Source organism: Nilaparvata lugens, chromosome 3 (genome assembly GCF_014356525.2).
Source record: "Nilaparvata lugens isolate BPH chromosome 3, ASM1435652v1, whole genome shotgun sequence".
NCBI lineage: Eukaryota > Metazoa > Arthropoda > Insecta > Hemiptera > Delphacidae > Nilaparvata > Nilaparvata lugens.
This window is the reverse complement of record NC_052506.1, coordinates 3,691,979-3,716,883: the sequence shown is the minus strand read 5'-3', so window position 1 is coordinate 3,716,883 and position 24,905 is coordinate 3,691,979. Positions and strand designations below refer to the sequence as shown.

The window sequence follows — 24,905 nt, the reverse complement described above, 5'->3', positions numbered from 1 at the left end:
TTGAAGGATTATGTAGGGTATTATTTAATCATGCTATTATGATATGGATGACTTAATGTAAAATAATAAGTTGATAAACATTTTGATATTTTTAAAAGTGAAGTTAATACATCTTCTAGTCAAAGTCATAAATAAAATAGAATGATAGCAATGAACCAATAATAATTTGCAATCAATGAAGAATACTTTGAAGCTATAGTATGAATGACTTAGTACAAGTTCAAATTGAATCAAATTAAAAAAAGAAAGTTTCAACTAACCTTAAAGAGTTTCTAATAAAAGTCCAAGTCTGTTCATTTTCTAATTATAATCATGAATAAGAAAATATAATAGTAATAAAGCAATAATAATTTGAAGACTACTATGAAGCTACAGTATGAATAACAGTACAAGTTCAAATCGAAAAATAAAAGTTTGAACTAACCTTAAGTGTATTAAAATTGAGTTCCATGATCTAGGCTGGAGTAATCTCATTAGATATTATCGTAGCACATCATTCTTTTACTAACTGTATCAATAAAACTGAATTAAATAGCCATTCGACGAGTTTTGAGCGCAGAATCTTGAAGAACAAGTAACACTCATCTGCTCACTACGAATTCAACACGGAGAATGAGACCTGGAAATAAAATCAGCTCTGACACAAACATCTGACGTCAGTGTCAGGTCACAGTATACATACAGTACGGAAACTTGGCTAGTACCCTGACGCTAAAATCCGCCATCTTGTTAGGAAGCGCCGCATTGTAATAGTATTGATGGTAGGTTCGGATCACTTCAATGATCCGGATCAATTGATCTCGTTCACTGCTACGAGCCAATCAGAAGACCAGGATTGGAACTTCCCAAGGTCACGTGACGTGTTAAGTATTGGGGTCATGTAAAAAGCATTGGTTAGATAGGCGATTGATTACAAGTTTCCATTCTGTACTTATTCTGTGGTCAAGTGGTACCTAGGTACTATTTCTTCTTCTTCGTCTTCGTCTTCTTCTTCTTCAATGTCGATACAAATATCAAAAATAAACTACAAAACCAACCTATGATTATTAAATCAACAATAGAATAAATATTAATATTATTAACTCTAATAGTTTTGAGTTTATTTGAATTAAATACTGTAATGCAAAATAGTGATAAATCATGTCAACTTGAACCGCCAATTTCAAATTGATTCAAATTTTTTAGGTTATGAATTTCGGTAAAACTATTAAAAATTGACTTCAAAACTTTACAATAATTATTTATCCGACAGTAAAATGATTATTGATATTATTAACTTTAATTGTTTTGAGTTTGGTTGAATTAAACTGCTGTAATTCAAAATAGTGATAAATTATGTTGAAATGAACCGCGAATTTCAAACTGTTCAAATGTTGTAGTTTATGAATTTCTGTTAAATTTGAACAATTAAGGATGGGTTTCTACCTGAAGTGTTGGAAATAAGGGTTGAGAATAAGGTATTAATTTTGTAATACTATATTTGTTGCATTGACAATGGGTTTAAGCGAATCTTGGCACAAGATTTCTTTTTCCAGCCACATCAATTATTTAACCAAAAATTATTCATTTATTTTCTTGTAACGTTGTTGTTAATTGCTGAATAAATTTGATTTGATTGATTGATAAATTTGCTGGCCAGGATAGCCGAGTCGACTAAAGGTGCATACAGATTGACGCGCCGCGAACATGAGCAATTCACTTTTAATCAGCTGATGCCAAGCTTTTTATATCTGTATCTCACCGTTTCTGTAAAAATACAGATATAGTCAGCTGATTAAAGGTGAATTGCTCATGTTCGCGAGCCTGGTCGTGGGTTCGAATCCCGCTGAATCCCATCAAATAGGCATGGACGTTTGAACATATCATTGCTTCACGCTCGCACTATCCATTACCGGTACTCACGCACAAGCAAAAAAGTTCATGTGGGCATCATCCGCCAATTAAAAAAATATATTTAGTACTCAATTTAATTGACCGAAAGAAGTGAGGTCTAAGATTCAAGTCGACGGTTTGGCATTTCTCTTAATGTTTAAATGTTTATATGTTGCGCATTTACGGCGAAACGCGGTAATAGATTTTCATGAAATTTGACAGGTACGTTCCTTTTTAAATTGCGCGTCGACGTTTATACAAGGTTTTTGGAAATTTTGCATTTCAAGGATAATATAAAAGGAAAAAGGAGCCTCCTTCATACGCCAATATTAGAGTAAAAATCAGACTATAGAATTATTCATCATAAATCAGCTGACAAGTGATTACACAGATGTGTGGAGAAGCCAGTCTATTACTGTATTTGTATAAGGTCTATAGTTTCAAAGACATTAAAGAGGTATGCATCTTTAAGCTGGTTTACACCAAAGTTATTAACAAAATGGTTTTAACTTAATCCTTATAGATTCTATCAGATTGAACGGAAGTTGACAAACACATATGTTCATCATGTGTATGATAAGTTATGTTCAATATCTAATATAATCTAAAAGGATTGAGTTATTAACATTTTTTAAATAAATTTGGTCTAATCGCAGCTTTAAGGTCTTTGGTTTCAATATTTTGTTTTGCAGTCATGGTATTATTATGCGTGCCCATCAGTATCAATATTCTCACATTCGAAAAAACCAATTTAATAGGTTAATAAAAATAAACAAATGAACTAAATAAATGCTGGATAAATTATAATATTTTTGATTCTAAAAAATTAATTTTCATCAGATAGAAAGATCATCACGGAACTGGATGAATTATATCATATGAAAAATACAAATTCAAACGTGAACTGAGTTTGTTAACATAACGTTTAGCAAACAATAATATCAAGCCACAGTATAGCATCGTCAAGAGCTAAATTTAATTGTTACAGTCCTCCATGGAATCTGGTTAGTGGGCATGACTCCAGGATGTGACTAATCGTCTGTACCTCCCCACACTCACAGAGAGGAGAATCTGCAAAACCCCACCTGTGCACATTTCTCTGGCATCTGCCCTGCCCAGTCCTGAACCTATTCAACCATACCCAGAGGTGCCGTGGTAAATCAAAAAGCCATTTGCACGCAGTGTGGGATCAGTGACTATTTCTCTATTTCACACTGATAAACATTTATGAAAGGGACAGATCCTGTTGACATTTTCCCAATCATTCATATGATTTGTGTATTATTTAATAGAAAATAAAATGATTCAAGATTCAAGATTTCTTTATTGCAGAAAACATTTATACAAATGCATAGCATCGTCATAGATTAAACATGGTAAATAAAAGTGTTTAGGCTACATTCAAAGAAATAAAAATACAAACACGAGCATACAAACATCAAACAAAATACCCTCAAATTAGAAACTCCTCTTTTCTATATGGACATATTTCTATTAACATCTTTTTTATGGCTCTTTTAAAATTACCAACTTCTAGCTCTTTTAAATGTGCAGGAAGCTTATTATAAGCTCTTATACCGAACTCCTTAAAACAGTTCAATGTATTTGCATAATTGCACTGGTTCACTCTAAGCTATTCAGAATTTCTAGTGTAATGGTTGTGAACGTTGCTATTTACAGAAATACTTGCTAAATTAATTTTTACATACATAAGACATTCAAGAATGTAAATAGCTGGTACTGTCAAAATCTTGAACTGTCAAATCAAGTCTGGGTGTGGGGAATGAGTTCTTTGAACTGCATTATATTAACATTAACAGTTGAAGATTTACAATGAATAATAAAACAAAGAATATGTATAAGGTACTGTAGAGTGAAAAAATAAAAAGGCTTCTTTAAAGGATGTTGAGAGCACTTAATACTATTAACCCTAAATTTATTTATTTATCACATTGTGTACAAATACTTGAGATGAGGAGAGGCACAACAGGCTCATACCCAAAACTGTCCCATTTCTAATTTATACTATACTGTCCAAATCAAAATGTTGGTTATGTCACTTTCACTTTTCAAAATAAAATTTATGCTCTTCAATACTCAGGCTTCAAACGAGCAAATTTTGAACCAAATAGATACCATTAGAGCCTAGAAACAAAAAAACTAGAACAGTAACTTAATAATTATTCAAAAAGTCTAAATTTTGATTGAAACTAAACATTTTCGAGCTAAAAACCTCACACCTCAAATTTCTGTAGTATTAGAAAAAATTTATAATATATATAAATTAGTAATGTTCAATGGATATAGGCGGATTGGATGAGCCGCGATGCGGCGTCCCTACCAATTTCAAACAGCCACCTCTTAAGGCAGCATTTAAAGGTGATTATGCTGACAACATTTTCCATTTGCTTCAGATGGTTTGGGATATTCCTGTACAGAATGTGACATAGATAGTGGCTGTTAGTCCTGGTACAATTATTTAGCAGGCGTGGCTGCACAATGCCAATGTTATGTTGATGTCTGGCATTGTAGATATGATTCGATAGAATGAAAATTGTGTTTTTATTATGCCAGATGAAAATTACTAAAAGTTTAATATAAATCTGTCTGATATCTGATATTTATCAGGAGTTCCTGATAAACTAACTATGTTGGGTAGCGACTACCGTATCCCTGTTCAGGCATTTTTTAATAATTGCACGCTGTGCTACTGCCAGGGGCTCTAAGGTAGCTGATGAGGCTACCTCATTATATGAGGGATTATATGAAAAGTAAACTACTCTGAGTTGAGAAAGAGGAAGAACCTCTTTTAGGAGTCTGAATGCATATATCATTCTTCGAACCCGCTGCCTTAGGTATGCAACATGTGGAGCCCAACTCAGTCTGTGATCTATTTTAACTCCAAGATACTTACATTGCTCCACACGTTGCAATACACCACAGCCACAAGTGGCCGACTTATAATCATCGCATGAATGAAGTTTAGACAAGGTCCTGCGATGGGGCACTATTGATTTTAGAATACATGGGTAGGTACTTGGTCTTATCAACGTTGAGATGGTGAGTTCAAAGTTGAAAGTACCACAATTGTTTCAATTTCGCACCACATTGGCGAAAATGAAACAGACTAAGGTAGGTCAAATTAAAATAGGTTTTTTACTGTACTGTATGAAAAATGAAACCGATACCGTAATACTGATAAACTGAAAAACTTTATTAATTTATTATATTGTATTACTAATTATTTTATTACACATAACATACATTGTACTTAAAATCCTAAGGATACAACATACAAAATGTACAGAGTTATTCTAAATGATGGTCATGTTTTCAAAAATCCATATTCCCAAAGTACTTATCCGAAATGAACAATCTTTATACAAATGGAAAGAGAAAAATCAACTATTCAGATTTGACAATAGTGCGAAGACAATTGGGGTATTCTTAGCTCAAAAATAATAAATATCATGCCAAATGCATTGTCAGAATATCTTTCTAATAGGGGTAGACAGAGGATGGAACAGATAAATAAGTGGGTGATACAAAAATTTTTCTTCGACATCAGTCAAATATTATAATTATTAGTAATTTATTGTTAACTTCGATTTTTGTAGCTTTGATTATTAGTAAATAAATTTTTATATTGTCTAAACAGCTGATACTCTCACTCAGCGGTCAGGGTTTTGCCCTTGCTGGGTGGTGCCATGTAATTTTAATTTATTTGTAAAATGGCATAATATTATGATCTAGAATATTTCTTTTGTAAGTTTTTTATTTTGTATTTGTTTTTATGGGCAATAAAGATGTTTAAAAAAAAAAATCACGTCAGGCCCCTATTATACCAGGCAGCCAGGTAATGCGCGCGGTCAGACAGGTGTGTGGTCGCTCACTCCATTCTTTAGTCAATGGTGAGGTCCACGTTTTAATGGCAATGGGCAAAGATAGGAGAACAGCGTTGCCGATTCTCTGCCTTGCCACCGCCTTCTATAGAGGATAGCTGATACCGGTATATCTGATGTAATATTAACTGTTCATTCTTGTTTAAAATAATCAATTTATTTTGTGATAATAATCAATTTAGTATGTGGTGAGTGCAAGGACGTTAATCAGGCGGATAATCTTTCCATCTTTCATGGAAACCACATCTGGAATGCCTGAAAACCAAACTTAATTCAGCAATTTTCATTCTCAGAAACCTAAAGGCTTCTCTGGCTCTTAAAAGTGTTTATTTCGCCCTGTTTCACTCCCTTCTGAACTATGGAATTATATTTTTTGGGGTAATTCTAGCAGTGTAGTGGAGGTGTTTAGACTACAGAAGTGGGAATTGAGGGTGATGATAGGAGAGTCAATCCGAACTAGTTGTAGGCCCTACTTCAAATAACTTGGAATTCTCCCACTCCCTAGCCCATATATTCTGGAAACAGGCTGCTTTTTAAAAAAACATATAAATGAATTCAATACAGGAGAAACATTTCACCAATATTCAACCAGATACAGAAATAATTTGAGAGATGATGCACACCGAAGTACTATGTATGAGCGAGGGGTAATAATTTATTCTGTATAAGTATGAAGTATTTGTTTTATTCATTATTGTTATCTTTATAATTGGCAAATAAATGATTTTTATTTTTTTTTATTTTTGAATGGAGTTCAGGTATCCGGATGTACAACTTATTGCCATCTCACATAAAAGAAAAGTCAGGTAAAGATTTCAGATTTTTATTGAAAAAAGAGCTTCTATCCATATGTGCCTACTCAGTGGAGGAATATAAAGATTTTTACAAACCTCAAGATGGAGGTTTAAGAAGATAGATAACATGTTACTGTTTGATTAATGACAAATTGACATATCCTTATACCCCTTTTACAGGTGGACGGAGGATGAAATAATAATAAATAAAAAACTCGGTTTTGAGAAGTGATTCAAATAGCTGCGCATTGGCCAAAGCCATAAAAGACCTTAGTGAGAAATTCGACACTAAATTTGGAAAGCTAGAATCCGTAATTTCAGGACTTCGATCTGAAATCAGTAATTTGCGAGAAGAAATTAGCGCCGTGAAAGAGGATTGTGCTACGGTTAAGGGGGACTGCAAAATGCTCATGTCCGAGAACTCGAATTTAAAAAAACAAATAGCTCAGCTCCACCAGTAGGCCTACACAAGACTGACTAATATAGAAACATCGGGTGTTCCTTCTATGGAGGGCGAAAACGTTTTTTTTTATTGTTGAAAAACTCGCAGGAATTCTAAATGTGCAGTTTCCATCTTCGGATTTTAAAATTAATCAATAAAAAATTAATTAATAGACATTTTAATCGCGCATAAACTTCCCAAAAGAAAAGACGCTCCTCATCTATATATATATATATATATATATATACTAGCCGTCAGGCTCGCTTCGCTCGCCATATCCGTCTAGACAGGGGGCTCCGCCCCCTGAACCCCCGAAGAATGAGATAAGCAGGCTCGCTTCGCTCGCCTGCATTTATCATTTCAGCATTTTTATCATATGTTAGGACGATCCAGTCGGGGGTCCAGACTAAACGTCTGGCTAAACGGATATGGCGAGCGAAGCGAGTCTGACGGCTAGTAATATAATATTCCCAGGAATAGCACTGATTGAAGTAGCAGTGCCCAATCAATTTTTCCGCGATAAATGAATTTCAATCTTCAACTTGGTGCCAACCTAACAAAGTCAACTCAACTTAATGCCAAATTTATTAATTTAGTTACCAGTTAACAACTGTTTCGAAGAGGTACTCTCTCTAGATTATAGTTCTATATTAACATATGGTATGGACATTTCAATTATAATTAAGAGATTGGAATAAGAAGAATATACATGCTAAAAGACGAACTTTAAACCCTTAAAACCACCCTTAGAGTTAAAATTTTTCCAAATCCGTTCTTAGTGCGCCTCTAAAGGACCAACTGAACATACCCACCAAATTTGAACGTTTTTGGTCCGGTAGATTTTTAGTTCTGCGAGTGAGTGAGTGAGTCAATCAATCAGTCAGTGAGAGAGTGCCATTTCGCTTTTATATACATAGAAAAGCGAAATGGCACTCACTCAATGACTGACTGACTCACTCACTCACTCGCAGAACTAAAAATCTACCGGACCAAAACGGTTCAAATTTGGTAGGTATGTTCAGTTGGCCTTTTAGAGGCGCACTAAGAAATCTTTTGGCAATATTTTAACTCTAAGGGTTTAAAGTTCGTCTTTTAGCATGTATATTCTTCTTATTCTCTTAATTATAATTGAAAAAGGCCATACCATATGTTAATATAGAACTATAATCTAGAGAGAGTACCTCCTCGAAACAGTTGTTAACTAGTAACTAAATTCATAATTTTGTCAGGTTGGCATTAAGTTGAGTTGACTTTGTTAGGTTGGCACCGAGTTGGCACTTATCGCGGAAAAATTGATTGGGCATTGGTACTTCAATCTGAGCTATTCCTGAGAATATTATATTACTAGCCGTCAGGCTCGCCATATCCGTTTAGCCAGACGTTTAGTCTGGACCCCCGACTGGATCTTCCTAACATATGATCGTCCTACAAATGAAAAATGCAGGCGAGCGAAGCGAGCCTGCTGATTTCATTCTTGGACGATCCAGTCGGGGGTCCAGGGGGCGGAGCCCCCTGGCTAGACGGATATGGCGAGCGAAGCGAGCCTGACGGCTAGTAATAATAATACCAGATCTACCCTAGATGTGGCGAATGAGTTCAACAATTTTTTCTCAAATGTTGGTGCGAGACTGGTTGTAGATATAATAGAGAATAATGACGTTGCTAGATTATCTGCGCCTGCCCCGGTCTGCGACTGCATTTCATCTTGAGAGAGGTAACTGAGCAAGAGGTGAAACAGTGTGTGCTCGAGATTCGAGGATACTCTGTTCCTGGCTGCGACAATATTCCTGTATACTTGATAAAAAACTACATTGATTTCATTATTATTCCATATCATCAACCGTAGCTTCGCAACTGGTATTTTTCCCGACACATTCAAAATGGCAAAAGTTATAACACTGTATAAGTCAGACGAGAAGGGAGATGTGTTTATTCAATTTCTGCATTATAATGATCTACTATGTAATATTGATAGCATGTAATATATAAATAAAAATTTATATAAAGAAACTTCTCTATTATGCATGGATGAGGAAGGATGAATTTACAGTGAATAATAACGTTTCTATGTATAAGAGTTACATCTCATAACATTTATAATATCAACTATTCAGATTTGACAATAGTGCGAAGACAATTGGGGTATCTTAGCTCAAAAATAATAAATATCATGCCAAATGCATTGTCAGAATATCTTTCTAATAGGGGCAGACAGAGGATGGAACAGATAAATAAGTGGGTGATACAAAAATTTTTCTTCGACATCAGTCAAATATTATAATTACTAGTAATTTATTGTTAACTTCGATTTTTGTAGCTTTGATTATTACTAAATAAATTTTTATATTGTCTAAACAGCTGATACTCTCACTCAGCGGTCAGGGTTTTGCCCTTGCTGGGTGGTGCCATGTAATTTTAATTTATTTGTAAAATAGCATAATATTATAATCTAGAATATTTCTTTTGTAAGTTTTTTTATTTTGTATTTTGTTTTATGGGCAATAAAAGTGTTTAAAAAAATATGGCTACCTTTTTGCTGACGACTTGGGTTTGAAAATTAATTGTCAGTCCAAAAGTGAGCTGGAAAGAGAGAAGAACTCAAGTGATTTAATTATAAATGACTGGTGTGCAGCAAACAATCTATCACTTAATAAGAGTAAAACCGCTGATATTAGTTTTAGATTCACTAGGGAGTTAAGGGAGCATTCCCTAAAATTCTTGGGTATCTATTTGGATGAGAACTTGTCTTAGGATGCGCATTTAGATTACTTATCTGGTAGATTAGCAAAAGGTTCCTACATGATTCGCAGACTTAGTGTGACAGTGCGTACATCCATCCTGCTTAATGTATGTTTTGCTCATTTTCAAAGTATCCTCACTTATGGTGTTATTTTTTGGGGGAATAGTGTGAAAGCGAAATCTATTTTTATTCCACAAAAAAAGGTTGTAAGGATAATCATCAATGTTCCATTTAATACACATTGTAAGCCTCTCTTCATAAATTTTGTCACTACCCTCATTGCATGTTTTATATGTTGTTTGTTATGTGCATAGTAATTTGGAAAAGGATAATATAAACAGTAATTTTCACATTAAACACAAGAAATAAACACAAACTTAGAATTGAGCAGTACACTCACACAAAATCTCAAAAAAATTTCACTTTGTAAAATTATATAACTCTACTCCAGATAATTTCAAATTGCTGCCTCCGAATAAATTTAAGAGCGTGATAAAAGAAATATTAATAAAAAAATGTTTGTATTCTGTTGTTGAATATTTCGAAATAGATTGGAGTCAATGAATTTCAATTAAAAATTTTCATAATTCAATGAGGTACCTGCTTGAGATTGTTATCACTATTGACAAATCTGATATTCTTGAATGTTATCTTATATTTTAAGATTGTTTTGACTAGCTAGGCTATTAGGAATTTGACGGTCTTTATTTCTTTTGTATAACTGACTTTCTTTTAACTTATATGACGTTTGTTTTTAACATTATTGTATTGTTTTGCAACAATAAAGAATGATTTGATTTGAACAATTTTCGACCCATATCTTTATTAAATGTTGTCGCTAAAGTGGTCGAGAAATGCTTTAAAAAGCAGCTTGTTCAATACTTGAAAACAAATAAAATAATTAATATTAACAGACTGGCAGTTTGGCTTTAGAGATGACTGTAACTCCGCTAACTGTTTTTATCAATTGAGCGATTATTTGAGGGCAGGAATAAATAAAAATAAATATATTCTTCTATTGTTTATAGATTTGTCAAAAGCCTTTGACTCAATAGACCGCAAAATTGTACTAGAAAAATTAAAAATCATGGGTATATCGGGACGGACTATCGCAAAATTCGATTGATAGCTTCACAGCGACTCACAAAAAAACCTCAAGGTCCATTGAGCATAGTTTCATTAATTGTGTACTTATTCTTTTTATATTATGTATACTGTGTATAAATGTACATTGTATGCAGTATATTGTTGGAAACAAATAAATTCAATTCAATTTTACTTGCCAAAAAATATATTTTTCAATGATTGAATAATGAATTTTTAAAATTGATATCAAATATTTTGTTTATTGGTTATATTATATTAAGTACGGAGCACACTGGGGACGCGCCGCGCCGCGCAGCCGTGGAGCCGTGGAATTATTCCGGTTGAATTCTTTTCATGTAAATAAGTTAGAATAAGCACACTGGAGGCGCGCCGCGCCGCGCCTTGCCGCGCTACGCAGCCGTGCAATTATTCCGCTGCCGGAACTTTTGGGAGAATACGGAGCAGAATTTTTCCTCTGTGGCTGCGCGGCGCGGCGCGCCTCCAATGTGCGATAGGAGAGGAATTTTTCCTCTGAGCGCCGCCACCTTTCGGGTGCCTCTTCGCTACCCTTGGAAGCTTTTGCTCTTGCTACCCTCGGTTAGCTCAATCTTGTTTAGGTTATCTCATTCAATTTTGCTCCTCGCTACAAACTGCACAAATTTTGCGTACATACACAAAGTTATTACAGGTAAGTTTAAATCATAGAGAAAGAATAGCGTAAGTAGATATCCCATGGTATAGGGAATTTATGTCGCAACTTTTACTGTTATCTCAAGCCGATGACTTTCGATTATTGTCAATTTTTACTGTTTTGTTGGGGTGATAGTGTATGAATGGAACAATTTGAGAGACTACCAGCGTCACACAGCAGCATAGGAAAGAACTATGTGAACTATCGGCTTGGGATAACAGCAAAAGTTGCGACATAAACGCCCTATACCATGGGATATCTACTTATGCTATCGTTTCTCTATGGTTTCAATTTTGTATTGTATTTATATTGTGGCATATCTTCCATTCATTTTAGCGTCTACTTAATATATTATCTAAGCATTCAAATTAAATGAAGTTCGGTATATATATATAGGTTAGACATGACCTCACACGTCACAGAATGAAACTATATAGTTTACATAGTCTAGAACTACTTGAACTACATAACTTCATAATTCCAATCTTATTTTTATAACCCACATTTCATGAGTTGAATTCAGAGGTTCATTATCATAATCATTTATTGATGTGTGTACATGGCACTCCATTGAATGGAGACAGTGGTGGGGTTGTGGGTCATGTCCGGAAAACGGCTGCGCGGCGCGGTGCGGCGCGTTCCCAGTGTGCTCCGTGCTTTACATTGTTAAAAACGATCTGGCAAAGTTGTGGAGTTGGGAAAGGGTAAGGCTATCTGCTTTGTCGAGTGATATCCAATATGGGCCAAAGCCCCAAAATGCTATTTGTAAAAAAAAATTGAAATTTCCTCTTTCCATTGTTTCGTTATTTCGCATAAGTACTTCAGTAGAAAAAATTATTCAAATGTGAGTCCATAATTTAGAAAAAACTGGACATCTGTGTCAGTGAGAGTGGCCGGTATAGTGAGAATATTATCCCCACTAATCCTAATGGGAGTATTCATACTGAGTGAGAACAGTCCAATCAAAATTCATGGGAATTATATTTTCACTGTGCCTGTCACTGATGAGTGAGAGAATTCAGCTTAACTCTGTCTAATGGAATAGTTATTTACAATGAAATTCATAAAAACTTTAATGCTCTAGTCTTGAGTCTTTTTTTGCTCACTATCCAAATCAATAGTTTCTTCAAGCGCTGCGGTTGTGTCCATGATTGAATCATCATTGGCGTCAGAATCTGAAATAACTTTACTCTCTTCTGCATCTGACACCTCCGTAGTTTCCATTTCTTCATCCTTTTCTTCTTCCTCCTTATCCTTATCCTCTTTCTTTGTCTCTCCATCCGCTTCATCATTGTCACTACTCACCTCATCATTCTTCTCCTTTCCATCTTCTTCCTTCTCTTTTCCATCTTCTTCCGTCTCATTCTTTTCATCCTCCTTCTCATTCTCCACTTCTTCATCATCATCTGCTTTCCCTTCCTTCTGCTCTTCTTCGCCTCCCTTCTTCTTCTTCTCCTTCTTCTCCTCGTCTTCATCTCCCTCCTTCTCTTCTGCGTCACATTCGTTTCCGTTTTCTTCACTCTTTCCATCGCCGTTCGTCTGGTTCTTGAACCTTTAAAACAAACAAACAAAATTTATTCTCACTATGAAAACAAATTCACTATTCCTACAAATCCTCACTATTTTTTAATCACTATGAAAACAAATTTTACAGATACGGTATTGCAATCAATCATTTATTTCTTTCCAGAACATACATGAAAATGTACATGAAAAAGTCAAAAACTAAAAACTAACTTAAAGCTAAAGAGAAATTAGTGACTGTATAAAATTCATTTTTTTACAGTAAACTCGTTTATACTGTAGCATGCTAAATCCATCAAATATGCTCTCAGCAATTCCTTAAATTTTGATCTATCAGGTTCATGTCTTATGCAACCTGGGAGACAACCAATAAATTTTATTCCCATGTACGTTGGACTTTGTTTATATTTTTCCTTATTGTGTTTCTTTATTGTAAAATTATATTTATATTTTTATTTAAATTATATTTTTGCAAATAGTGCATATCAAGCTACCAATGATCCAATTCTTTATTTTAATTTTATTCAAGTATATGTATGAGTAATTATGCTTATTTATTTATATTTTCAATTATATGTCATATTATAAAGATATGTTTTGAATATTCTAATTGGCAATAAATTAAATTGAAATTCTGACCAATTCATATTCTTTATTGTTTCATACAATAAGTACATCATCAAAAATGATAGGGAGAGAAAAAATACGGTAACCTTGTGCTATTCCTCTCCCAAATTTAGATAAGGTTACGTTACACATAGTCCAAAATAGATATAGTGAGGTCCACGTTATAATGGCAGTGTTTGATTAGCAATAGTACTGCTATCCTTGTCTTTCATTCAACAAAGCGGATATCACTATCTCTTTCTCGCTTTGCTCTGTTGCCAGATCATTTTTCAACAATGTAAAAAACAATTAATCAACAAAATAATTAATCTTGATTATGAAAATTAATTATAAAATCATTGAAAAATATAATTTCTTGCTTCATAAAATATAATTGATTATTTTGAACGAGAATGAACTTTTAATATTACGTCAATAAACCGGTATCAGTTACCCTCCATAGAAGGCATTGACAAGACAGAGGATCGGCAAAGTTGTTCTATCTTTCTCCACTGCTATTATAACGTGGACCACACTATAGTCTTATAGTTGTCTAATCCTTGATCATCAATCTTTCATAATGTACATGTCATCTCTTCCATCAAATATTAATCCAATCATTGACCGAGCGAAGTGAGGTCTAAGATTCAAGTCGACGGTTTGGCATTTCTCTTAATGTTTAAATGTTTATATGTTGCGCATTTACGGCGAAACGCGGTAATAGATTTTCATGAAATTTGACAGGTATGTTCCTTTTTGAATTGCGCGTCGACGTATATACAAGGTTTTTGGAAATTTTGCATTTCAAGGATAATATAAAAGAAAAAAGGAGCCTCCTTCATACGTCAATATTAGAGTGGAAATCAGATTATAGAATTATTCATCATAAATCAGCTGTCGAGTTGACTATAAATTGCATGCCATGACGCATGCAATTCAATATCTCAATGTAACTTGGTAGAAAATTAGCAGCTGTGTAGACTATAAATTGCATGCCTCATTGAATGCAATAATTTTTATGCACTATTAAATAGGATTCAAAGAGCTTATAACAGCTCGTCTGGGCGCCTAGATGTCTTCTGGGTTTCTCGCGCTAAATTCCGGAAAGCGTTATATGATAATTAAATCTTGCGAAAGCATGATCTGATCAAATAAACAGTTAGTGTATCAGTGTGGATGTGCTTATGGTTTGGGACGTCGTTATAACTGCGCGAGGTCTACTGTTCACAGAACTACTAGTAATTGAGAGTGTGCATTGTAAATTCCACTTTCTTATTTTACTTACTACAGTAACTTGTTGAAACCAACACATCTTCACCTGGGCTAGTGAAACCGATGAATACACATTTCTATAGACTCTTCAATTTCACTTTCCATTACGAATCGCTTCTAAATGATCACTCTTTTAATACTCAAGTTACAACATAGCAGTCGAAATTCTAATGAGAAATAGCACAGCGAAATATAGCATATTCGCTATAGAAGATATTCCACGGTACAGGTCGTTTATGTTCCAAATGTCAAGCCAATTTTCTGTTAACTCAAGCCGATTACTGCCGACTACTGTCTATTACTAGTAGTTCTTCGAACAGTAGACCTCGCTCATGAATAGCCTACAACTTTCAAACTAATGAGAAGGGCCATTGAGAAAGTACAGTATATTGTGAAGATTTATCCATGTCATCTATTATTTTCTCCATTGAAAGTGCTAAAGACATTGTTTCCAGGGACACCGGACTTATAAATGTCTCTCAAGGAGGTACCTTCATATTGTCCCATATTTACAATATTACAACTTTTCTTACAATCAATTATAAGAAATCGGTCAACTGTTAGAAACATGGAATATGCAGTAGGCAATTTAGACGATGAATCGTCTCACAAACGATAGTGAGACGAAAAATGATGGATTTGTTGGTGACAATGACAGGAGGTTGCTAATAATGTTTTTCATGAAAAGTGGATTCAATGTTATGGCGGCTTGTTATGCCTATGCAGAATGTTTTGTGCTCACAAGTCGGTTTCCGATCTCATACACATACTAAAACGAAAACAAGAGCTAACTAACTAAGCTGTGATGTCTCCGGCCGGTTCGGTAGGTCTAGAAACTATTCATCTATGAAACAGGGAAATATCGTGTTGAAAAGGGAAGAAATGGTGCAATCAAGTGAGTTGTTTTCTTCAGTTAATAAATACAGTATGATTTGGAGCGGCTCAGACGTTTCAAGGTTTACCGCTGACAACTCTTTTCCTCTATCGATAGCATTCCAACGATACCATTCATTCAATACAGCACATTTTAGAGCGGGACAATTTATATTAAAACCGGAGGTCTTATTAAAAATCGTTACACATACGTTTCTTAGCCATCATGAGATTGTCGGATCCTCATTGTATAAGGACCTAAAGTTTAAAATTTCAAGTCAATCGGTTAATTAGGAATGGAGTTATCGTGTTCACAGACATACACACACAGACCAACACCCAAAAATCATGTCTTTGGACTCAGGGGACCTTGAAACGTATAGAAAACATGAAATTAGGGTACCATAATTTTTTTGGAAAGCAATACTTTCCTTACCTATGGTAATAGGGCAAGGAAAGTAAAAATGAACAGTGAACTTGCAGAGACAATGGGGCATATGAATAAAAACAGAGCATATTATGCTCATTAGCATGAGCATAAGGTTTTACTCATGAGCATTAGGTAGAAGCATAAGCATTTGCTCATATTTATATGAATAAGCTTTACCTTATACTCTTACCTTATGCTCCTGAACTCTGGAGCAAATGCTCACGTACTTTGAAGATTTTTCATCAGCTGATTCGCCTTTGTGGCCTTACTTTATTTTTATAGCTCACGTAAGCGCTAAATGACTTTACAAATGTTAGCCTATCTATAAATTTGGGAGAGAAATAGTACAAGGAGTATCCTTAGTTTTTCTCTCCCAATCAGTGTTTCTTTTAAAAAATATAAATAAATATGCAAGTAGGAAACACCGCTTGTGCTTGATCGTCTGCTCTGTTCTCTATCACTCTATCCATGAATTGAGTTTTAGGTTAGTTGAGTTCGGAATTTTGAAGTAATAGCGTGAAAAAATGTCATCTTTATCATAATCTTATAATATCAATAGCCTTCTTATAATCGTCTACACTCTCATCTTCTTCTCAAATACCTATTTCCTATTATGTGATGGCTTTCTTTATATTGGATAGGTATCTTTTGTATTTCTTCTTTTGTAGGAATAATAGTGATATTATATCATGGTTGAATCTAAAAAGAGCTTTATAGTTCTCAACTATTGGTTGTGATCGAATCTGGTATAGTTTCCTCTTACTCACACGAATTAGTTGAGCCATTTTACTATGAGAAAAAGGTGAAAAACTGCTCCAGACTAGACTCACCTTTTTTGAAGCATTTGCTTCAAAAGTTGAGCAAATGCTCTAGTTTATTCATACAATTTTGAGGACAAGCTTTTACTTTTGAGCAAATGCTCAAACTATTTTTTTGATGAGCATGAGCAATAGTCCAGGTAATGAATGCTCAAAAGAGGGTATAGAGGGAAAAGTTTGGAAGACAATTTTTGACCCCACAGTTCTGTTCAGGGTAGTAAGGAGGTAAACATATCAAAAGTACATATATATCAAAACATATACCCCTTGTGCTGAGTTGGTGGGGTGGTTCAAAGGTACTATTTTTTGTTTTTTTGCATATAACACGAAAACTATGTATCTTATGGACATAACTGTTATATACAAAATTGAAGCGGTTCAACGCTTTCTTTTCAAGATATGATCGTGGAAGCAAAAAGCTGAAAAATTCATCATTTAAACCACCCTCATCCCCTTAGCACATGAGTTAGGAATGGAAACTTGTAGTATGTTCTCCTCCCAACTAGTCTCAACAAAGCTGCAAAGTCTAAAATTGTGTTCAAAACATTCCCTCCGAATTCCTTTATCAATAGGTCTACTGTTGCAAAACTAGAGTTTTCACACTCAACACTAAAGCTGCTGCAACAGTTGTAGGGAAATGCGTGAAATTGTGAAATTATACATTAAATTGAAGAGAATTTAATGCTCTATAAGCTCATAATCAGCATGGATTTTTCCCATCGATTTTTAAGAAGCTATAAGAGCAAAAATAAAAAAAATTAGAGGCAAACGTGTTTTTTTTCAAAAATGTCACACCTTTAAGAGCGGATATCTCGGAAATCAGAGAAGATATGGAAAAGTTGTAAGATGAATATTATAGGAGATCACGTGAGCTTCAATTTTGTGTATAACAGTTATGCCCATAAGATACATAGTTTTCGTGTTATATGCGAGAAACCAAACAATAGTACCTTTGAACCACCCCCACCCGCTTATCACATGGGGTAGGGGTGGGGACTTTTGATATGTCTCCCTCCTTACTACCCTGAACAGAACTGCGGGGTCAAAGATTGTCTTCCAAACTTTTCCCTCTATAACCCTTCCTTGACTGGACTACAAAGGGTTTTGCTCACATTTATTCATAGAAAATGAAGCATATGCTCCATATTTTAGAAGTACATAAGCAAATGCTCAACTTTATTCATATGGCACAATCATTTTTACTTTCCTTGCCCTATTACCATAGGTAAGGAAAGTATTGCTTTCAAAAAAAATTAAGGTACCCTAATTTCAAGTTTTCTATTCGTTTCTAGGTCCCCTGCGTCCAAAAACATGATTTTTGGATGTTGGTCTGTGTGTGTGTGTGTGTGTGTGTGTGTGTGTGTGTGTGTGTGTCTGTGAACACGATAACTCCATTCCTAATTAACCGATTGACTTGAAATTTTAAACTTAAGGTTCTTATACCATGAGGATCCGACAATAAGAAATTCAATTCAAGATGGCGGATAATTACTAAAAAACCATGTTTTTCACGTTTTTCTCGAAAACGGCTCTAACGATTTTCTTCAAATTTATGCCGTGGATAGCTATTCACAAGCCCTATCATTTCTGGGAAAATTGCAAGAGCTCCGTAACATTCTTGAGTAAAATGACAGATAATTACTAAAAACCCATGTTTTCCACGATTTTCTCAAAAATGACAACTTGACCGATTTTTTTTTCAAATTCATACCCTTTATGAAGGGTTATCTATCAGCTCTATCAACTGGCATGTGTCTTTTTCCTGGGAAACTAATGGGGGGTCCACCCAATCCTTGAGAAATGCACTTTGTAACCTCCTTCTCGTGCATGAGGTAGGTGGGTAGAGCAATTTATAAAAAGAACAAATGGTCGAGATATTTCATCTGTAGAACAGCTGTTTTGACGACTTTTTAAAACATCATCGAATTTCACATTACACAAAGGAAAAAGTACTCTGAAAACAATTATTTAATACACATAAATACACTAGTCGTGGTTTCAAATATGCTGCCGCCAATCGTCATTATTTTTTGTGTAGTTGAGAAGTTGATATTGTGGTAATTATTCATATTGAATGAAAAAGACTAAGAAATTGTCAAAAAAACTACAGATTTATTGATACTTAGAAAGACCGGTTTCGGTTATTACACCATTGTCAATCTCTGATAAACTAAAACTAAATACTCGCCAACTAGTATAAATTCTGCTGCTCTTGTATTTAGTTTTAGTTTATCAGAGATTGACAATGGTGTAATAACCGAAACCGGTCTTTCTAAGTATCAATAAATCTGTGGTTTTTTGACAATTTCTTAGTCTTTTTCACTCAATCGTCATTATGTTACTCTCCTGAATTATTCTCGTTTAAGAATGGGGCTTACAGTTCAATGAGCAAGGAAAATTGTGTGAGTGTACCACACCAGATTTTTATAATTTGTGATTTAAGATTCCAGGTAGAGAAGTAATGGGGACTACACACAGTACACAGAAATTCAAAAAAAAGAAATTCTTAAAAAAATACACAAACATTTTCTTTTTCTTTTTCAAAGATTTTTCTTTTCAAATACACAGAAATTCTTTAAAAAATAAAGATTATTGTTACCTTTCATCATAGTGCTGCTGCCAGCCTTCCATGCTTTTCTTCAAAGTATCTTTTATGGATTCGACATTTTCGGTGAAACTGTCGAGAAACGCCTGCAATTTTGTCTCGATACTTCGCATGTCTTCGGGCGTTTTCAGCCGTTTTTTCGACAGTTTCGATTTCTGGATCTTTTCCGCCTGTAGCTTGCACTGTTCAGCCAGGCGCTTAGCGCTGTCAAGAGAATCGCACAGAAGTTTGCGACCGGCGTCTATGAATTTTGGCTCAGTGTTAGCCGAACGATCTTTTTTCGCGCGTTTTTCCTGTGGACACAAAAATAAATTTCATTAAATAATCAATCAAATTATAAATAATATATATATAAAAGCGAAATGGCACTCACTCACTGACTGACTGACTCACTCGCAGAACTAAAAATCTACCGGACCAAAAACGTTGAAATTTGGTAGGTATGTTCAGTTGGCCGCCTTTTAGAGGCGCACTAAGAAATCTTTTGGCAATATTTTAACTCTAAGGGTGGTTTTCAAGGGTTTAAAGTTCGTCTTTTAGCATGTATATTCTTCTTATTCTCTTAATTATAATTGAAAAAAGACCATACCATATTATGTTAATATAGAACTATAATCTAGAAAGAGTACCTCTTCGAAACAGTTGTTAACTGGTAACTAAATTAATAATTTTGGCATTAAGTTGAGTTGACTTTGTTAGGTTAGCACCAAGTTGAAGATTGAAATGCATTTATCGCGGAAAAATTGATTGGGCACTGCTACTTCAAACGGAGCTATTCCTGGGAATATTATTACTAGCCGTCAGGTTCGCTTCGCTCGCCATATCCGTTTAGCCAGACGTTTTAGTCTGGACCCCCGACTGGATCGTCCTAACATATGATAAAAATGCTCGAATGAAAAATGCAGGCGAGCGAAGCAAGCCGGCTGATCTCATTCTTGGACGATCCAGTCGGGGGTCCAGGGGGCGGAGCCCCCTGGCTAGACGGATATGGCGAGCGAAGCGAGCCTGACGGCTAGTAATATATATAAAAGCGACATGGCACTCACTGACTGACTGACAGACTCACTCACTCGCAGAACTAAAAATCTACCGGACCAAAAACGTTCAAATTTGGTAGGTATGTTCAGTTGGCCGCCTTTTAGAGGCGCACTAAGAAATCTTTTGGCAATATTTTAACTCTAAGGGTGGTTTTTAAGGGTTTAAAGTTCGTCTTTTAGCATGTATATTCTTCTTATTCTCTTAATTATAATTGAAAAAAGGCCATACCATATGTTAATATAGAACTATAATCTAGAGAGAGTACCTCTTCGAAACAGTTGTTGACTGGTAACTAAATTAATAATTTTGGCATTAAGTTGAGTTGACTTTGTTAGGTTAGCACCAAGTTGAAGATTGAAATGCATTTATCGCGGAAAAATTGATTGGGCAATGCTACTTCAATCGGAGCTATTCCTGGGAATATTATTACTAGCCGTCAGGTTCGCTTCGCTCGCCATATCCGTTTAGCCAGATGTTTAGTCTGGACCCCCGACTGGATCGTCCTAACATATGATAAAAATGCAGGCGAGCGAAGCGAGCCTGCTGATCTCATTCTTGGACGACCCAGTCGGGGGTCCAGGGGGCGGAGCCCCCTGGCTGGACGTATATGGCAAGCGAAGCGAGCCTGACGGCTAGTAAATAATATTTCAAAAGTAATCATTAATTTTCTATTTTCTATGAAGGTACTATTATAGAGTATTATAGCTTTAAAGTGTCCCAGGAAAGATGTATCAGCCGAAGACAATAGATTCGACATGAAATCAACAAACAATGAGCATTAGAATTCTCTTATCTACCTTTTTTCGACATATATAGATTTTTCGATATTAATGAAATAGACCTACTTACAACTATTAAAACGTCAACAAATATAGTGAGGTCCATGTTATAATGGCGGTGTACGATTGACAATACTGTTGATGTCCTTTCCTATCATACAACAAAACAGATAGCGCTATCTCACTCTAGCTTTGCAATGTTGTCAGTTTGCCAGAATATTTTATTTTTACAATTCATTATCAGTCGCCATTTTTTTTCTTCATTCTATCGAAATACTTGAGTACACAAGTCGTATAATTGATTTAAAATGTATTTTTGAAACAATTAAATAATTTTTAGACATTACCGTATGAGAAACACTAATTAAAATTCCCTGAAATGACATTTTAAAAGTTGATAACTAACCATCCTAGGCTTCATCCATGCTTCAGTTAGCCTACACGTATAGGTTAGACCTACTTGTACCGGTATAAATAATATTGAGAAGGTTATTTCAGAATTATTTCCATTGAAATTACTTATTTCAAATAGGGTTTCTATTTTTCTATTATTTTTAAAAGAAATTGGAATAAAATAACTACCAAATAATTTAATTTCTGTTGTTTTGAAATTCAGATTGTTGTATCACAGCTTTTTAAATCAGCCGCCATTTCAGGTTTGTATAAGAATAATAATCTGATCTCAGTTATGGAAGCAAATTTTCGAATCAAATTATGGAAAAAAATCTCCTTGATTAATTTGACATTAAATTGATTATGTAATCAAGGAAATGATAATTATTATTAGATCAAATTCAATGGGATGAATTGAGTAACAGCTGTGTACACTCAGTGGCAAAATGGAGAGACTTGGCAACGTTTTTCTCCTATCTTCCTTCACTGCCATTATAACGTGGACCTCACTATAGAAATTCTAAGGATATGGTGGGGAAGAGGAAGAAATTTCCAATAAGACTCATGAAGTTTTTGAATGTTTCTTAAGCGCTCAACGTTGAAAAAGAACATTCGTCGAGTTCAAAGCCGAATCTCAAACATTAAAGCTTATACTTTGCTTGAGAGTGGTCATATATAAAATAGTGTGTGTATTCAACGTTTTTACAATTTCTAGCAGTTTTATAATTTTCAGTATTCACGGGCACCATAATTTCCTTTATTGACCGAGCGAAGTGAGGTCTAAGATTCAAGTCGACGGTTTGGCATTTCTCTTAATGTTTAAATGTTTTTATGTTGCGCATCTACGGCGAAACGCGGTAATCGATTTTCATGAAATTTGACAGGTATGTTCCTTTTTTAATTGCGCGTCGACGTATATACAAGGTTTTTGGAAATTTAGCATTCCAAGGATAATATAAAAGGAAAAAGGAGCCTCCTTCATACACCAATATTAGAGTAAAAATCAGACTATAGAATTCATTATAAAAATCAGCTGACAAGTGATTACACAGATGTGTGGAGAAGCCAGTCTATTGCTGTATTTCCATAAGATCTATAGTTTCAATCAGGTACTTGTGAATGAGAATACTGCGTGAGGTCTACTGTTCACAGAACTACTAGTATGAGAGCGGCGCGAACACCTAACCATGTCATGAGACCATTGTGGCTCTCCATCGAAGCAAACTAGTAAATTTTCTGTTAAGTGAACGGTTTTCGTGAAATTTGCCATCAAAATTTAAAATGGCCGCCATTTTGAAAATTGACATCGAAAATTTTTACTTTTATTTTTTAAAGTGGAGTCTTCATAGCATAAATATTCATGCCAAATTTCAGATCAATACAACATTTCGTTTTCGAGATAAAAATTACTAAGTGAAAAAACAAAATGGCAGCTTTTAGGATAACCGCTCAGTTTTGGACACCCCAAATACGACATTTGTAGTCCCCTATCATCTAGGAACGAGCCCTAAAATGTTCGACACTACTTCTGAAACACCCTGTATATGTCTATGTGAACCGTCCGACGACCCTCTAAGATTTAAAGAACAGCATACAGGATGAAATTGCCAAAATTACGCCTGCAATGCGTGTAAGGGTAATATCAAATACTAAAGTCGAATCGGAATAAGAATGGTGCTGGCCTTGACTACCTGCGGTGGATAGTTGGCGGAGAGTTGCCCCTTCCCCTTCCACCAGCCACAAGTGTCAATCATTCTCCCTACTATACGTGCTACACCTTCACTCCTCCTTTCCTCATATTCATTCCCTCTCTCTCGCACACACATGTGAAGAAGAGGAAGAAGAAGAAGGGGAAGAGAGGAGAAAGAGAAAGAAGAAGAAGATGAAGAAGAGGAGGGAGAAGAAGTAGAAGAAGGAGAGGAAGAAGAAGAAGGGGAAGAGGGGAGAAAGAGAAAGAAGATGAAGAAAAGGAGGGAGAAGAAGAAGAAGAAGAAGGGGAAGAGGAGAGAAGAGGAAGAAGAAGGGGAAGTGGAGGAAAAGAGAAATAAAAAGAAGAAGAGGAGAGAGAAGAATATAAGAGGAGGAAGAAGCAGGGGACGAGGAGAAGGAGGGAATGGAGAAGAAGAAGAAGAGGAGGAAAAGAGAAAGAAGAATAAGAAGAAGAAGAAGAAGAAGAAGAAGAAGAAGAAGAAGAAGAAGAAGAAGAAGAAGAGGAGGGAGAAGAAGAAGAAGAAGAAGAGTAGGAAGAAGAGAAAGAAGAAGAAGAAGAAGAGGAGGAAAAGAGGAAGAAGAAGAAGAAGAAGAAGAAGAAGAAGAAGAAGAAGAAGAAGGAGAAGAGTGTTCCGCCCTTCCACTAACCTTTTTACCGCCCATACGCCACATAAGATAAGTGGGGGACTGCGCTCCTCCGCTGCAGAGAAGGGGCCAGCACCATTCTTACGACTTTAGAAATAGGTACTCTAAGGCTCAACCCCCACCATCTCGACTCAAATCGTACGACTCCAGTCGAGGATACTCCAGTCTATCGACCTTACGACTTTCTTGCTCATTGTCACTTCTTCAGTTCCATGCTAACTCCATTTCTTACCTCATATTATTAAAAATATGAGATAAAATTCGTCACTACTGCGCATGTAACAAATTTTATAATGATTATTATGAATATATTGTCTTATCTAATTATTATTGTCTTATTTGAAATGATAGAACATCACTTTCATAAAACATAACCTCACATTCATTAAAAATGCATCTCAAGTCGAGGCTCGACCAACATGTCAAGTCGACGCTCGACTCAGTCTCACAGTCGTGGAGACTAGAATCGACTGGTCAGAGTGTCACCATTTGAAAACACATGCTGCGTCGTGAAGAGACTAGAGTCGCAGTCTCTTCTCGACTTGAGTCGCGTAAGTGTGAGTTGAGCCTAAAGTGTAGTCAGAGTGGGGAACGTCAACATCATGACATACTCTTCAAAACTGCACGAAACAAAACTTCAAATACATACTCACATTCTGAGAATGAATTAAAACTTTTCTGGCTC

General features: G+C 35.3%; 1 protein-coding gene across 2 annotated transcripts in view; it reads right to left on the bottom strand.

Annotated features, from left to right (window-relative positions):
- Positions 1–9,633: 9,633 nt before the first annotated feature.
- LOC120350174 (transcriptional regulator ATRX-like) overlaps positions 9,634–24,905 on the bottom strand; it is a 44,118-nt gene continuing 28,846 nt past the window's right edge. For both annotated transcript variants that reach the window (XM_039422626.1, XM_039422627.1), the window contains exons 7-8: positions 19,650–19,948; positions 9,634–13,079 (exon numbers count right to left, since the gene is read on the bottom strand). In XM_039422626.1, coding sequence (XP_039278560.1) covers positions 12,608–13,079; positions 19,650–19,948 — 771 coding nt within the window. In that variant the 3' untranslated portion in view covers positions 9,634–12,607. The remainder of the gene's footprint in view (positions 13,080–19,649; positions 19,949–24,905) is intronic.